The 17,565-nt window shown below is 41.5% G+C and overlaps 1 protein-coding gene across 3 annotated transcripts in view; it reads right to left on the bottom strand.

Annotated features, from left to right (window-relative positions):
* Positions 1 to 15,836, bottom strand: part of STAM (signal transducing adaptor molecule) — a 39,424-nt gene extending 23,588 nt beyond the window's left edge. The window contains exons 1-2 of one of the 3 annotated variants that reach the window (XM_075492697.1): positions 15,648 to 15,836; positions 2,349 to 2,433 (exon numbers count right to left, since the gene is read on the bottom strand). In XM_075492697.1, coding sequence (XP_075348812.1) covers positions 2,349 to 2,433; positions 15,648 to 15,687 — 125 coding nt within the window. In that variant the 5' untranslated portion in view covers positions 15,688 to 15,836. Of the gene's footprint in view, positions 1 to 1,846; positions 2,022 to 2,348; positions 2,434 to 15,618 lie in introns of those variants that run through there. The other 2 variants (XM_075492698.1, XM_075492699.1) reach the window with 2 other exon arrangements.
* Positions 15,837 to 17,565: the final 1,729 nt, after the last annotated feature.

Consider the following 17,565-nt stretch of genomic DNA (forward strand, 5'->3'; position numbering starts at 1 on the left):
TAGCTTTGTCTGTACTCCCAAGCAGCTGTCTCTTGCAGCTACATACATTTGAGCACTGTTCAGGCTAAGTTGCTGTGAGACTAAGTCTTGCCTACGGAAACACTTCCAGTGATTAAATAGAATACTGAAGACTTCAATAATATAATTACTGTTACAGGCTCAGCATCAACATGCACAAGGAGCAGAAATGCAGGTTTACATATACAGAGTAGTATGAAACATTATTAACAACTTGCCAGCTGTTATCATAACTACAGTTATACACAACAGCACAGAAGTCTCAATACGCCATGCTATTTATAAGTACTCCTCTAGAGACCATCTCTAATCCCAAGGAATAAGCTTATTTGCAAACCTGTCCTTTGGAACCAAAGTCCCAGGTGGGTATTTGCTGTCTGGCATCTCATACTGTTTCCCACAGCCTTACAAGGCAATCCAAGTCATTCTCAGACAAGCCTTTCACTAAACAGCAGCAATGGCATAATCCTCTTTTTGAGGCTATTCCTTACCTAAATTGTTACAGGGAATGCTTGGAGAAGATGTATTTAAAACATTTCCAAAGCCTAAACTACTATATATATAAAAACACTATAGATACACTGAAATAATGTCTTTAAACTGTATTTTTTATTTGCTAACTCAAATTATACTTCAACTTTTCATGTCCAAAAAACAAGTGCACGCATAAAGCCTATGAGAGAGCTCAGTAAAGAATCAATAATGAAAGCATTAGTGGCCCATATTAAGATGTGTTTAATTTAATATCACATTTTCAAAATGTACCTTTATCAAAGCCCTGATGTCAGAGAATAGCTTCTCAAAACAAGGGGAAGAAACACAGAACCTCTTTGCTTTCTATGACAAAGACACTGGTGGTCTGCTAGTGAGGACAAGGGAAGGGCAGTAGATGCTTTATGCCTTGGTTTTAGCAAAGTTTTGACAAACAGTTGAAGCTCATATAGTCTCCTTATCACCCAACTGTTGAAATATGGGCTGGATAAAAGGATAACATGGGTGGAAAACTGGCTGGCCTCCTAAGATCAATGAGTTGTCACCAGTGGTGCAAATTCCAGCTAGTGGGCAGTAACTACTGGGGTTACTAGTAACTCAGGGATCTCTGCTGGGACCAACACTGCTCAATGTCTTCACTAATAACCTGAATTATGGGAGGCAATGCACTCTCAGCAACTTTACTGACAACAGCAAACTGGGGGGAAGCAATCAATATACTGGAGGGCAGGGTTACTGGGACCTGGACAGGCTGGAACTTCATCAAGTTCAACAAGAGCAAGGGCAAGGTGTTGCATTTTGGATGATCTGCACCAGAAAAGGCCAGGAGCTGACCACCTAAAAAGCAGCTCTGCAGGAAAGTATCTGCAGGTCCTATAGGGTGACAGGTGTCAGCAGTGAAGCCTGGCAGCAAAGACAACCAACCCCATCCTGGGTCAAACAAGTAGTCAGCACAGCCAACAGGGGCAGGGAAGTGATGCTTCCCCTCTGTTCTGCACTTGTAAGATTGCATCTGGAGTACTTTGCCCAGTTTGGGGCTCTCCAGTGCAAGAAGCATACTGATGCACTGCAGTAAGTCCAATGGAGGGCTGCCAGGATGGTCAGAGGAGAGTCACATACAAAGAGAGATGGAGAGCTGCTTTCAGTTTTGAGACGAGCGGACTAAAAGGGGACCTTACTGCTTTCTACAACTGATTAATCAGAGAATACATACAAGGTGCAGCCAGACTCTTTCTTAGAGCTGCACAGTCATGGGACAAGATGCAACAGGCAAGTTGGAACAGGGGAAATTGTAATCAGATTGCAGGATTATTTAATTATTTACTTACTTACTTACTGTGAGGGTAGTTAAATACTGAAACATGTTGCCTATAGAAGCTGTGGAAACTCTGACCTTGGAGGCATTCAAGACTCGACATGGTACTGAGCAACCTGATCTAATTAGACCTGTTTCGAGCTGGGGGGTTGGACTAGGTGACCTCTGGAGATCACTTCCAACCTAGATTATGATTCTGTAAGAAAAATCCCTAATGAAGTCTCCTGGGTTTACAGTGACACTGCTAAAACATATCAGTTTATTTATTCTGTTACACTGGTGAAAAGCTGCTGAACACAAGTCCTAATTTTAACAGATCTGCTAGTATCCCCAAAGGAAGCATTGCAAAATATTTGAGCAGAAAATCCATACATTTTCCTTTTACTTGTAATAAACTTAAGTTAAATTGAGCTGTTGCAAAAGTCCATACAAGATGACAAAAATTCCATTCCTCTCATCTGAGTACGAGACTGAAATAACAAAATTTAAAAAGTTTGGGAAGGAAATTTCTAAAGTCACTTACCCTGTGCGTGACTGTCCAACTTTATCACAGATGTCTAAGATGAGGCCCCAGTCCTCTGCAGTGTTCATCTCACTGGTTGCTTTCTCTGATGAATAAAGTATAAGTAAATCAAAATACAAAATTTAAAAAAAAAAGATAAAATAATTTAACAAAATTGTCAACAAAGATGTTGCAACGTTACCTCTTTGTATATAGCTAAATGCATGACAAATTCCTATATTTAATAAATTCATATGTTAAAACTGTTATACTTAATTCTTTCTAATTTCCAAATGTTCACTTGTGGCCATGAATTTAAACTCATAAGCAAATATATATTTTGGGGTTGTTTTCCCACTTAATAAAGATATACCCATAATATGACAAAAGTAGTATAGCTACCAACAGATATTTTTTTTTCATTTGGAACTATAAAGTTTAATAGGATATGAATACTCAAAGCATTAGTTCACTGTTTGCAGAGTCAGATACAACCACATTTACCACTTCCTCAGACACTAAACTGCTGTGTCTTGCATTTCCTTTCTATGTATTACAACGCAACAAGGAGCATTCAACAATTCATAAATAATCACTAAACTTTTATCTCCCCATTCTCATCTCTGCTTTGGATGATATATTCCACTGTTTCTTTTCAGCTATAAAGACTGCTAAACTAAAGCTAATCTGATAGAAGCCATTGGGACGCTTTCTTCCAAATCTTTTGAATAGGAAAAGAAGAGTCCCTGCTCAAGAGTGAAGAAATAGAGAGGGTAGGTGGAAAAGAAATAGATTCCACTTCAAAAAATAAAAATAAAAAAAAAATAGACTCCCTCCCTATTTCTCCCCCAGAAAAGCTTAGGTACACAGAGGATAACAATAAATAAAAGTGTCACTGCAGCTGAATGGAAGATTATCTAAACACTGATAGATCAGATCAGGGCTGGAGAGCATAAGGGAATGCACAAGCAGTTTCCATTATTCACCTAACAGAAGGAGAACGGGCACAGAATAGCACACAAACTTTGTTTCCTATCCCTGCTTCATCTAATATTCACCTCTTAATCTACAAAACACAAAATATGCCTCAGCAATGAGTACCATCCCTCAGGGAATGTCTCAGACTACTGAGTTTTATGAAAGGAAGCAAAGATTTCCTATAAAAACTTATCTGCCAGGAAAGATTCATTATCCATATTAGCACTTTCAAGACTGGAGAGAAGAGAAAGACAAAGCAAAATTTCTAATCTCCAAAAGTTACAAGGAATTACTCATCCCAAAGTTGATGGCTTGTCTTTATGAATGAGTTCCTCTGTCCCACGAATTGAAGTCAGGTTACAGTTAATTAGTTTCTTAATTCAGAACAAAAATGCAGAAAAGCAAAGCTCTGTGGTTATGTGCTTTCAAAGTATTTCTGAGGAAAAATTAAACACTGTCATATACAACTAGAATGATAACACATCAGTTGTACAGCCTGATGCAAGGAAAACAACAAAGCAGTACAGGGAAATCCTAAATGGAAGTTAGTTACAATTCTGTATGTTCTCTCAGATAAAGTAAAAGAGCACTGCCTCTCCTCTCTAAACTGAATCAGAAAACTTATTTGATTAAAAAAATGGTCATAATCAACCAAAATATGAAAAATTCTGGGTAGACACCATGCTAACATCTAGCATTAAGATATACCAGCTGATCAACCAACCACTTTATTTTTCTTTCAGTCTATTGCTCCATTGCAATTGCACTATTGCTCCAAATTGTGCTTAGGACTACTATTGCTAACCATCAGAGAAATTCTTGATTTTTAAATTTTCTTCATAAAAGAAACATGTCAACTGTGAAGGAAAAATTGAGAGGAACAGCATAATGGCAGAATCCACTCAGCATGCCAACATGAGAACAGAGCAATGAGATTGTACCCTGCTTATATCAATTCTTTCGTTACTCCAGAATTTCGGTCCTTTAGTTGGGGATACCTTATAATTACAAGCAAATGGGGCGGGGGGAGGCAAGGAAAAACCCATAGCAGAACCATGCATTATACTTTTCCTGCTTGTTATTTATGGTTTTAATATAGCCAGCTCTCAGTCATCTGCAGGCAGAATACTTGGGCCACACACGGTAAGACACGTGAACTGAATGCCTTGCCATCACAGGCCAAGTCAGTCTTCTGTAATCATAGTCCATGAGCACAGCAGTTGTACTGCTACCAAAGCCAGCCTCAACTCTGAAGCACCAGAAACTGCTATTTTGCAACATGGAACCTAACTGGAGTTGCACCTGAGCTGAAAGCGTGCCTACACAGCATTCCCAAAACTGAAAACAGCTGATAAGCACAGTCCAGAGACACACAAAACAGACCGCATGGAGGCAGTTTAGTTCCGGGACTTTGCTGTTTCAGTTCATTGCCAGTTCTGCTGGAGCTGGACCAGCTCCAGTCAAAGTGTGTCTGCACGGTGCTCTCCACAGCCTTAAGTTCCTGCCAGGCTCAGAGCTCACATGCAGCCTCACAAACCCACACCGCTCACTCACGCCTAATGCCGTACTTCAGTTAGCACATCCTTCAGCAGTCAGAGCTGAGAAATCCAATGGAACTGAAACTGTGACCTTTTCCATTATTCTACATAACAGACAGTTGTCTCTACTTTTGGCAACAACTGAACCTTCTTTCCTCACAATGTCATCAGAGAGAAATGGCATGGCAATCGGTTACGTCTTTTACAAACCAAAAAGTAAAATAATGCACACTTAAGGTTTGAAAATAACAACAAACTGTCTTTTATGCTAATTTAAATCATTTGGCTAAAACTAAAAATAAGATGGTGATTGATAAAATCCCTGATCCATATCAACCACACCAACTGCAACCTTCATTTTAATTCTCAGTACGAATATTTTGCAAAATTTATCTACAAGTACAGTTACAAGTTTTCTATCATGACTAAATTCCTTCTTGGAAGTTGAACTTAGTCCTGTATAAAAACTGCCATTTGCTTGCAACACCTTTCCCCTTGTTAGTCAGGATAGTTCCTCCACCAACAAACACTACATAGTTTCTTACTAAATTTCAGTCTGAAACCCAGTTTCATTGTGTACTTTCTGTCTTCTGTGGTAACAAGCATCCATTAATTCCCTTGGATAATAAAATTAATTGTAAGATATAAGAAAAAAAAAAATGCTTCAGAGTTTTAGTTAAATTCTGTCTCAAACCAGGGCAGTCAAAAGTTAACAGCATACTGTGAATGTTAGCAGTACACTATCTGACATTGACAGTCCACAAAAAAGGCCACTATCTGTCAGAGCATTAGCAAGTGACTATCACCTTTCACCACTCTGGGAACAGGAGCAACAAAGATGCTTTGACAAAATTCCTATGTTGCATCAGTGTTTTGTAGACAAAATTATGACTTAAAGCTACTTAAGTTAAATTACTTACACTATTATCACTTAAAATCCATGAACGCTCTCTTTTCTAACCTGAGGCACACATTCACAGCCAAAAGAAACTTTATGTGCATTCAGTATTTGCTTACCCTGACTAACAGCTGGCACCCTAACCAGCCTTCAGGTACAGCTGACATGTCTCTGTTAGGCTCTCTCTTAGTACCAAAATGGACTCTGATATGGAGAGAAAAACAGACATTTGTATTTAAAGTCTTAGGGTAGGTTAGCACAGGAGATAGAAAATAACTTAAACTAGAAATGTTCGCCTTCCATCTCTGATCAAAAATAATTCTGCCATAGCAATATTAATGTTTACTTCAGATCCTATCCCTCCACCTCATCATTGCTACAAAATCTTATTTAACTTAGTGAATGCCAAGCCAGGATCAGCTAACATTTCAAACTTTACTAAAACAACTTTTAAAGACAGTGCTGGCTCCTTCATAAAATCAGTGTTCTTTAAAACTTATTAATGCTATATCAAACACAAAGGAAAACAGGACTACATGACACAGGTATACATGATGGAACTTTGGACATAGTTTTCCGAAACAGCTGTCTCCCGTAAAGCTGTATCACTCAAATTCAAGGCACTGTTCTCCTAGCACAAACAAGGCCTACAAATTAATGTAGTAAATTTAACCAGTGCAAGACTATAAAATCTTACCTCACCTCCTAGAATCACAGAATAGTTTGGGTTGGAAGGGACCATTAAAGGTCATCTAGTCCAGCCCCCCTGCGATGAGCAGGGACATCTTCATCTAGATCAGGTTGCTCAGAGCCCCATCCAACCTGACCTTGAATGTTTCCAGGGATGGGGCATCTACTATCTCTCTGGGCAACCTGTTCCAGTGTTTCACCACCCTCATTGTAAAAAAAATTCTTCCTTATATCTAGTCTAAATCTACCCTCTTTTAGTTTAAAACCATTACCCCTTGTCCTATTGCCACAGGCCTGGCTAAAAAGTCTGTCCCCATCTTTCTTATAAGCCCCCTTTAAGTACTGAAAGGCTGCAATAAGGTGTCCCTGGAGCCCTCTCTTCTCCAGGCTGAACAACCCCAACTCTCTCAGTCTTTCTTCATAAGAGAGGTGTGCCATCCCTCTAAATCATTTTTGTGGCCCTCCTCTGGACCTGCTCCAACAGGTCCATGTCTTTCCTATGCTGAGGGCTCCAGAGCTGGACGCAGTACTCCAGGTGGGGTCTCACCAGAGCGGAGTAGAGGGGCAGAATCACCTCCCTCAACCTGCTGGCCACGCTTCTTTTGATGCAGCCCAGGATACGGTTGGCCTTCTGGGCTGCGAGAGCACACTGCTGGCTCATATCCAGCTTTTCATCCACCAGTACCCCCAAGTCCTTCTCCACAGGGATGCTCTCAAACCCTTCATCTCCCAGCCTGTATTGATACTGGGGGTTGCCTTGACCCAGGTGCAGGACCTTGCACTCGGCCTTGTTGAACCTCATGAGGTCCACATGGGCCCACTTTTCAAGCTTGTCCAGGTTCCTCTGGATGGCATCCCATCCCTCGGGCATGTCAACCACACCATTCAGCTTGGTGTCGTCTGCAAACTTGCTGAGGGTGCACTCGATCCCACTGTCTATGTCATTGATGAAGATATTAAACAGTACTGGTCCCAGTACGGACTCCTGAGGGACACCACTTGTCACTGATCTCTATCTGGACATTGAGCTATTGACCACTACACTCTGGATGTGACCATCCAACCAATTCCTCATCCACCCATCAAATCTGTATCTCTCCAATTTAGAGAGAAGGATGTTGTGGGGGACCGTGTCAAAGGCCTTACAGAAGTCCAGGTAGATGACATCCGCAGCTCTTTCCTTGTCCACTGATGTAGTCACTCCATCATAGAAGGCCACTAGGTTGGTCAGGCAGGACTTGCCCTTGGTGAAGCCATGCTGGCTGTCTCGAATGACCTCCCTGTCCTCCATGTGCCTTAGCATAGCTTCTAGGAGGATCTGTTCCATGATCTTCCCATAGAAGGCACAGAGGTGAGGCTGACAGGTCAGTAGTTCCCAGGGTCCTTCTTTCTACCCTTTTTAAAAATGGGTGCAATGTTTCCCTTTTTCCAGTCACGAGGGACTTCACCTGACCGCCATGACTTTTCAAATATCATGGAGAGTGGCTTGGAAACTACATCAGCCAATTCCCTCAGGACTCTGAGCGGCACCTCATCAGGTCCCATAGACTCATGTATGTTCAGGTTCCTCAGGTGGTCACAAACTTGATCTTCTCTTACAGTGGAAAGGACTTTGCTTCCCTAGTCCCTGTATTTCGTAGTTTTTAAATTTTACGACTGCTTTTTTTCCTTTGGTTTTTTTTCATTACAGGTCTTCAACTTTCACCTTTATTTTTCTAGGAGTTATTTAAAATTATTTTCTTACAATTAATTCCACAAAGACAGACACACAAAGTGCTAAGTGCCATCATTTCAGAGGAAAAAAATACTTAGAACTATGGCTTCTTTGGACAACAACAATAACGATGATTCTGCACAATATAATATCTTTCTAAGTAACTTCAACAATTTATTTAATTCCTAAAACAAAAGTAAGACACACAAAACCAATATATCACATTTTGCAGCCACTTTGCAAGGCACAGAGTGTGGGATCACTAGGCTTCTCCCTTTATACTTCTTCTGTACTCATAACACTAATCATATTGAGCCAGACCAATTCCATCTTGCCCAACATTCAGTCTCTAATGTATATTATACCTAAAGAAGCAGATGCCTAGGAAAACTTAAAAAAAGAATAAGGTAAGCATTAGTTGTACTTCCCTACAACACACTTTTCAGCAACCAACAATTTACAGCTTCATAACTCCTGAGTCAGAAATGGTACTTCAACCACACAAACATAATCATAAATCACGTATAAAACAAATAATTAAGAAAGTGTTCTGAAGCAAAATGCATCTCCTCCAATAGAAATCTCAGCTGTGTCTGTATCTTCAAAATTTCTCAGTAAGTTCTAGAACATGATCTTCTTCAAATAAAATACCTAGATGCTGAAATCATACTTCCGTACATATCTATTTTTTTTTCAACTAAACCTCTGAATAAAATTTATACAAACCTGAACGTCATCTGCTTTCTAAAGAAAACACCATTCCTCAGTATAAATGCTGTCTAGTCTCACTGAAATACTGTACCAAAAACCCAGGAGACAGCGTTATACCTATTGATCAGAAGCCAGGCCCGAAAGATCTAAATATATGAGTTACCTTACTTATACTTTGGTTGCGGTGAAAGTACACGGGCTCTTTCATGGGTTCTGTTGGGATATCTAAATAAACCAGCCTCTCCTTCTGTTGTTCATTAATTTTGTTGAGGCCTCCAATTTACACAAACCTGAATAGGCTTGGAGCATCGATAAAATTCTGTTTTGCCCTCTGGTTTTGTGCATTATTTAAAAATTATAATCAAAGCAAAAATATTTGCACTGTGATTCTATATGAAGTTCCCTATTACATACACACAAAACATAACTGCAGCTGATCATTTTTGGACAGAAGCAGCAAACTTTTCTCAGCAGAAAAAATAATAGTTTCCTAATAATTCATAATTGTCCTAAAAGAAATTTATCATGAGATTTATAAAGTACTATTAGACAGAAGAAATGTAGTACATGCTGAAAAAAGCCACTGCCAAACTTAGTGGTTGACTGTTTAGGTGCTGGTAAGAGAAATATGAATACTGCCACAGATTTTCCATGCAAATATGTGCTAGTCACTTGATTTCTCTGCCTTAGTTCTGCATCTCAACAATAGCATTTTACTGCCTTTTTAGAATTTTGCAAGAGTAAATACTGTTTTCTTTAGAAAGCAATGTTCGGATACTGCAGTGAATAGCATGATGCATTTCTTAAGGCAGCAAACTGAAAGACTACCCACTGCTAACAACATTTTTAGAGGGAAGTTTCGGCAGGTTTGCACTTCCTAAGCTTTAGATTTTACTTATGTTTACTTTTAAAAAAATCCAATCTTAGGACTGAGCTATTTTTCTGCTACAAAGTCTCAAAGATGTTAAAACTACTTAGAATTTCAAGAAATAACAAAACAGATCAAAACACCCCCAAACCCAACACTTAAAATGTACATATTTTGAAGCACTTCAAACAAATGTGAGTAAAAACTATCAGAATATTCTACTAAACTAAGGTTTTTAACCATTCTAGTTGGGCTTTGCTCTTACTCCGTTCACAGACATAATTCGATTTCCCCAGTTGTACTTGTCTAAAATGAAATACTGAAGTTCTCAGTAATTGAAGTTACAAAGAAAAGAATGGCTACAGAAAGTCTTCAAAAGAATGGCTAAAGAAAGTCTTCACTCACAGACCAAAATTACAACCAGTTTCTAGCATGATAAAAAATCCTCAAAAATCCATTATATCAATGTAAACAGCACAGAATTAACAAAAAATTCAATACTCCCCTCAGCCTTCTCTCCCCCTCTCCCACTGAAAGTCTTGTTTTCTTCCCAAGGCTAAATAAAGAACTTTCCCGCTCTCTATATAAATGCAAATACTAAAATTTCAAAGCACTGTAAAAACATAAATGTAACTACTTCATCTCTTCAATATAGTTTAAATAGTCCTGAAAGACTGAAACTGATTGCAAATTTTTCTTTTTGCAGTCACCAAGAAATTCTGATTACATACCGTTCCACATCACTGAAGTTAAAAGTAATTAATTTTGTTCTTTTTGTCTGTCAAATAAAATGAACAAATGCATTTGTTGGCCCATTCTACAAAAAACACCGCTTTAATATTAACCACTCTGCATTTTGCTAGCATGCTCAGAACTGCACAGAAGAATACGTCCAACCATATTCCATTTAGACAAGACTGAAAATAACCTCTAACAGGCAATACCACCATAGAAAGAAACTAGAATTCCCTGTTGAACCATTAACTTCAGTAAAGCTATTAACCAACTTCTTCAGTTTAACTGTATCCTCATTTACAGTATTCCTAAAAAGTCCTTATGGGAACACTTGTAGAAGGTGTCCTATGAAAGCACTGCTAAGCTGATCCAAGGCAAAGAAAGCAGCGGTGACTGAGCTGATATGAGGCCACCTCAAGTCATTCCTTCAGAAGACTATGTACGATCTCAGCGTGCATGAGGCAGCCTAGACAAGATGGACGTCGCTCAACTCAGTAAGCTGAGCATAATGAAGACAAAAGGATTCAATATCTGGTAAGACAATGCTGAAAACAACACTAAGAGAAGCTGGGCAAAAATAATTTAGATGTTTAGATGTCTTATGGCAAACTGACAAATCCACAGAACTCAACTACCTTTCACCTAGAAATATTACAACAGAGCAGGAAGGTGAGCACATTAGAGATGCATGAGAACAATGACGATTACTCTGTAAACAAGGTGTATCACAGGCATATTATACTAATAAATGGTGGCAGGATCTATTGGCAGAGCACCACAAACCAAGCCACAGTAGAAGTGGCATTTCAGAAGGAAGATCAGCAAGAGACTTAACTTTTCACATCAAATATACAGTGTTATTTTTATCAGCTAGAGAAACAGATTTCACATGTTGGAGAACTACTTGGTTTCTTCTGAATTTTGATATTATAATGCACACTGTCACAGCTGAAATGAGGGGAAGCACTTAAAATGACAGTTCTTCCCTGGGAGGAAAGGAAAAGAATTACCCAGGAAAGTACAGTCCACAAAAACTCCTTTGCCTATAGAACACACTATGTTGGCTTCAAATTGCCCAGCTGAACCCAGAGCCTGGTGATTCATTTCCAGAAAGAGATACTGAAAAAGATTTTTTTTTGTTGGCTATTATACAGAAGGGGTATTACACTCATTTTTATCTTGTCAGCGTTGCCATTTTTCACTGAGAACATACAACAAAGGTATCTTTAGTGAGAAGTTCTTGTTTTTCATAAACATTTATAAATAACTGAAAAGGGGGCTGGCTATAGCTCCTTTCCCACATGTTTTCTACTCAGCCTCCCTGTTCGCTCACAGTTAATATCCTTCTCCCTAAAACAATGCTGAGAAAAGCAGTAGGCCAACTTGGGCAAAAAAGTGCCAGCCTCATGAAAAGCTGAACCAATCCTTGGAATTCATCTTCCCTTGCAGCCAGAAGTTAACTCACAGTCTGGAGTCTCCATAATTATCTGGGGTCAAGAATCTCCTCTGCAACAATTTTCCCTCCTTTTGGCAAACCTGGCCTAAACAGAGAAAAGCCCAGCTCAGAGAGACATGTAGTTGGATGGTTTTGAAGATGTCAACTAACCAAAGGGATAAATCTAAAGAATAATGAGTTTAAATAGCAAGAGTATTTTGTTACAAGAAATTGCACCGTGGGAATCATGGTCAATGCATTTCCTACATTCTAACACATCAAACTATATGCTGTGGTACCTTAACACCCCAACAATCATATGTAATGCATGCATATTATTAAATATCTAAAGAGCTGTGAGCACAAAATGATCAATAACTGCTATAGTTAATAAAACATGGGAAAAATTATTGCAAGTCACATCAGGCTGACAGTTCTACTACATTACTAAACTATCTGCTTAATTTCCTATTACTGTAAATAGTAAGCCTGAATCTTTCCTTTCTTCCCACTCCCGTGGTGCCTCAAACCATTACACCAGCTACATTTAGAACTAGACTAACATCCAAAGCAAATGCAAGAAGTGCCTTCATCCCTTACTGTGCATAGGCAAGAAAAATCATGCAAACATGATTTTTTTAAACACCATGTTTTTTTAAACACCTGCTCTTAACATCATGTGTGATTTTATGACAACTCATACCAGAACCTGTATTATTACAGCTTATAAAATTTCAGAAATAATAAGCTTACAGCAGAGAGTAAAACATTCTTCCAGTTCTCTTCTTACAACATAGATTAAGTTTAGATTGTTTGACATCAAGTTAGAATAAAGTATGCACTACATTAAGTCCAGAGTTACAGATTTTATCTTGGGATAACATCTAAATGACATTTCAGAACTGCTTTAGCAGTAAGTTCTTCATCAGACCTAGCCTAACCACAACTACATTACTAATTGGCCGGTCATGACACATTAGCCGACAGTCTTTTGGTTCTTGAAGCAAGTTTCACCATTATTTTGCCTGTATCAAACTTACACATAAACCTGCATTTCTCAGGAACAACTCTCTGAGAGTAATTTTATGATTAAGGTTATAAAATATGGCTTACCTCCTCAAATCTCTGGGCAGCTTAAAGCATTCTTTAATATTATTAGTTTAAGAGTAGTCTTAAACAACATTCTTTTGCCAATCACACCTAAAGAAGAGGTGCATCCCTCAAAAATCTCTGTACAAAGTTGACACTAAATAGTAAGCTATTATGGATGACCAGGTTCCACAGCAGGAGCATGCTAACAGGACTAGCCAAATGCTGATGACTGCCAGACAAACTGAGAAATTTCTCCTTCTGAACTTAGAGATACTTATTCTCCTCAAAACAATGGAAAACAATTTAGTTCCAGATGTGTCCTCTGCAATCCATCATCTGAAATGGTTCCAAAATAATTTCCAACTATTACACATTACTGACTAGCTGTTCAGTAGACAAGAATGTACAGCTATCACAGCAATATTACCAACTACACCAATGTCCACATTCATATGAAATTAAGCATAGCTTTTGATTGCCTTCCTGCTTCAAGAATCTGATTTTCAAAAGAAAACTTTCTTGCTGGGCAAGAACAAAAGCAGAGCACTCAACCTTCATTCTGAGAAAAGAATTGAAAAATAACACTACTGCTTGAAAACTTTTGGAAGTTTCCCGAGAACATGAGAGCTTACTTTACAACTGACGTTATCTTATGAAGCCTGCCAAGAAGTTCATCCAGATAATAGTACACTCCCAAGGGGCCTCGGGGAAGAAGTGATGGATAAAGGCAGCAGGCTCTTAAAAGCAGGCTGCCACCAACTGAACAGCCTGCTGCCCCTTCAGTCTCCCTCAGGACACCATGAAAGGGGCCAACAGAAAGAGGCTGTGTTTCTGGTGAAAATTAGCCCATTGCCCACTATCTGCTTTTCCAAGAACAATTTGGGATTGAGTGGTTATTTCCCTGTGTTCATACAGTATGCAGAATAATACTTTTGAAAAACATCTGCTGGTGATCGTACTAGGCAAGCACAGTAGGTAAGGTGTTGGTGTCCTCTGCACCTAGAAAACAGCAAATAACCCACCAAAGTAATAGTTGGCTGCTACTCCCCTGCATTAAGAAACTTACAGGGCTGACAAACACATCTATCAGACTTGGCTCTAGAGAAACCCACTCAAGCAGTCTGATCTTCACTGCTAGACAGCAGCCTTAGGAAGTAAAAAAGTGAACATTGGCCAGAACCTCAGCTATCACTTTTTAATCTTATTAGTTCAAATCATTCTCACAGATAATACTACCAATGTTTCAATCCTCTAATGGTCCATGGAAAATTGGCAAGCAGTGCAATCTCTTCCTCATTTTCAACTGCCAAATTACACTACAAGACAGTGAAACAATTAGGAAAATTATGTACTGCGTTTCAAAATAAGTCATTGTCAACTTTGCCACCAAGAAAATCATAAATTGAAGGGCAGTCTTCAGCGGAAAAGTGTTCTTAACTGTTGAAAATGAGAAGAAAAGCGAGCTATGCTTTATTAAGATGCAACAGACTAAGAATTCCTGATAACATACATACAGAATTTGTATCACAGTCCTTCGTTCGCACACTAACCATTCCCCCCCAAAAAGATACATACTTTTCAAACAGTTTTGAGATGTTTTTTTGAAGAGCTGGAAGAATTAAATTGGAGCCCTGACTTCTAAGGTTGGATTAAACATTAAGAAAGAAACAATGTATTTGTAGTTGAAAGCTACAGCAAGTATAAGGCTACTAAAGAAATTTGTTCCAAGAAACATATACAGTGTTATATTACTGTAAGAAAATAATCTAGGGTGAGTGTGGGGGGTACTTATCCAAATATGAGAAAAGCTCCCTCTATATTATGCTGTTCCCCAGACAAAGCTTTTATCACTCAAAGTAAAACAGATATCATCAGCAGGTAGTAGACAAAGCATATTACAAAATCACAAGTCAGACACGCAAAACAAATTTCTAACTGCCTACATGTTATTTTACCTTCAGTTTGGACACATCAGCATTAAGCATAATTTTTGTTGAGTAAAAGCCAGACATTTCCTCTCCATCTAGTTTGGCCTTGGAAAAAGCAAGGTAGGGATGAAACCTGATCACAGCACATCAAGTTTCACTTGAAAGGGAAAAAGAGAGCTCCCACAGGAATTCACTTTAAAGCACTGAATACAAAACGCTTTGACACTTTTCTCATGCCTGTCTGTGAAGCGATTGTAGATGGTGCTTTTCACTCTTCACCCTTTCAGCAACGCTCCAGCATGAGCATGTCTCACGACTTGTTTTGCTATGCTGCAACCCTACTTCTGCTCAGCAGGCCAGCTTGCTTCCTACAAGCATCGCCGTGCTCGCCCGCCTCGCTCGCAGCCCCACGAAGCCAGGCAGGGCCCGCAGCAGCCCCCGCCGCCCCCGTGCTGTCACCGACCAGGCCGCAGCCACCGCCGCCCGCTGCCAGGAGGCGCCCCCGGCCCGGCCGCTCCCCGCCGCCCCGTGACGGCCGGCCCGCCCGGGCCGCCTGGTCGCCGCTGCTGCTCCCGGCTCCCCGCCACACGCAAGGCCGGGCGGGCGCCCGCGAGCCTAGCAGCAGAGGACTGGGGGAGTGGGCGGCAGCCCGCGGCGGGCGGAGGCGGGAGCGGGGTCGGAGGGAGAGCCGGCCGCGGGGTTACCTCAGCGGGACGCCGCGGAAGCCACTCACCCACATCCTGGTCGAAGGGGTTGGTGGCGAAGAGCGGCATCGCGGGGCGCGGGGGCGCGGCGCGGCCACCCCTCCCCTCCCGGCAGCGCGGCGGCGGAGCGAGAAGCCCTCGGCGGCGGCTCCTCCTCCCGCCCGGGGTTCCTCCGCCGCCGCCTCCTCCCAGGGCCGGGGAGCCAGCCCGCCGCGCGCAGCATGCTGGGAAACCGGGGCTGGCCCCGCCGCCGCCTGACGGCCCGCGGTCCCCCCGCGACCCGGCCCCGGCCCCGGCTCCGGCTCCAGCCCCCGGCCCGCCCCGCCCTGCGGCGGCGGCAGCGGCGCAGCGGCCGGGGAGCGGGGCCCGGCGGGCGGGAAGGCCCCTCAGGCCCTTTCCGCAGGCACCCGCGGCCCGAGCTGTGCCTGGTCCCCGCCGGGCTCGGCAGGTGGGTGGGCGGGCGCCCGCCTGGCCTGGCCTGGTCTGCCGCCCGCCTCCCCGGAGACACTGGCACCGCCCCTGCTGCCCCCCCGGCCCGGCCCCCGTCGGCCCCGCCGCCCCGCCAGCCAGCTTCGGGGCGGCAGGACGGCTCAAGGCGGGGGTTTATTTTATTCACTTCTGCTGAGCTCTTTCGTGCCTCCCTAGTTAGTCGGTGAGTCGGTTTCGTGCCTAGACACGTTCGCTCCCTATAGAAGATTTTCAGAGCTTCCTTTACATCGGGCTGACTGAGTCTTTTCATTGTTACTGCTATCGTGCTTCTGCAGTAGGTGGCCTGATAGCGAAGGTGCAGGGTGGTGGTTATGATGGCGTCTTTCACAGCATGGCATGGGAGCCTGACCACTTCCCATTGTTAGATCCTCTTGAGATCAGTAGCTATCAGTTGTTGACAGGGCCTTGAATACCCTGTGGCCTTTGGTTGCGCCATTGAACCTTGCTGCTGCACTTTGTACGAGTCTCTTGTTGGCTTCGATGGGATGTATCCCATGACAACAATTTGACTCATAAGATATGGCACGTTCTGCCTATTCCTCCTGTCACATAAAACTCAAGTCATTATCCTCAAGGACTTTTAGTACTGTTTTATTACTCTGAACTAGTTGGATCACAAGTTAAGCAAAAAAGGGCACATGCACACATGTGAAGGAAGAGTCATAGACATTGAAAAGAGCGATATGGGTGCGTCACAAGAGTGCAAACAAGAAATGAAAAAGATACCACTGCAGTTTGCAGTGCAGAAACTCTAGATGCAATCAATAGCACTAACCATGCTCAATAATGAATGTGATTGCATGCATTAAGCAAACTTCTGACACATCAAATGAAAACTGCACACCAAGCCTCTTCCCACGGGGATTTACAGTCATTAGGCACTTCCTTATTTTACTAAAATTTTTTCTAGGATCTCGAGTTCTGCTTCTTTCCCTATCCACAACAACTGTTTTCAGCAGCTGATGCAGGTCAGCATTGATCTACTGCTTAGGACTGACTACTTTTAAGGAATTGCATGTTTTCTTTGGTTTCTGTCTCAATTCAATAACTATGCTAGATATTCTCAGAGGATGCTTTACCTCCTCACCATTCACCATCCCCCATTATGTTCACAAAAGACATATGGTAGATGTTCTCAGAGTCTGTTTTTTATCCCCTCCTTTTTCATCCCTTCCCTCTGATGGGTTTCAAAATGAATTGTAAGAATCCTTTCAAAACAGGCAGAGCTTTTATGCAGTAGTCCTGCAGTAAGAGCAAACACAAGAGATGTGGGGAACTGGGGTTTCAGACTGTCTTCAGCCTGAAAGGGTTCCAACCCAACTTTACTTCCCGGGCAACACCCTACTCAACATTTTGAAAAAGGTAGTCTACACTCAGGGAGCATCTTAACGCTCTAGTCATTGCTCGTGTTTTGTTTCTGTAACAATGTTTTTCTGTTGAACACAGTGTGAAATACAG

This window comes from Mycteria americana, chromosome 2, assembly GCF_035582795.1.
Source record: "Mycteria americana isolate JAX WOST 10 ecotype Jacksonville Zoo and Gardens chromosome 2, USCA_MyAme_1.0, whole genome shotgun sequence".
Classification (NCBI taxonomy): Eukaryota; Metazoa; Chordata; class Aves; order Ciconiiformes; family Ciconiidae; genus Mycteria; species Mycteria americana.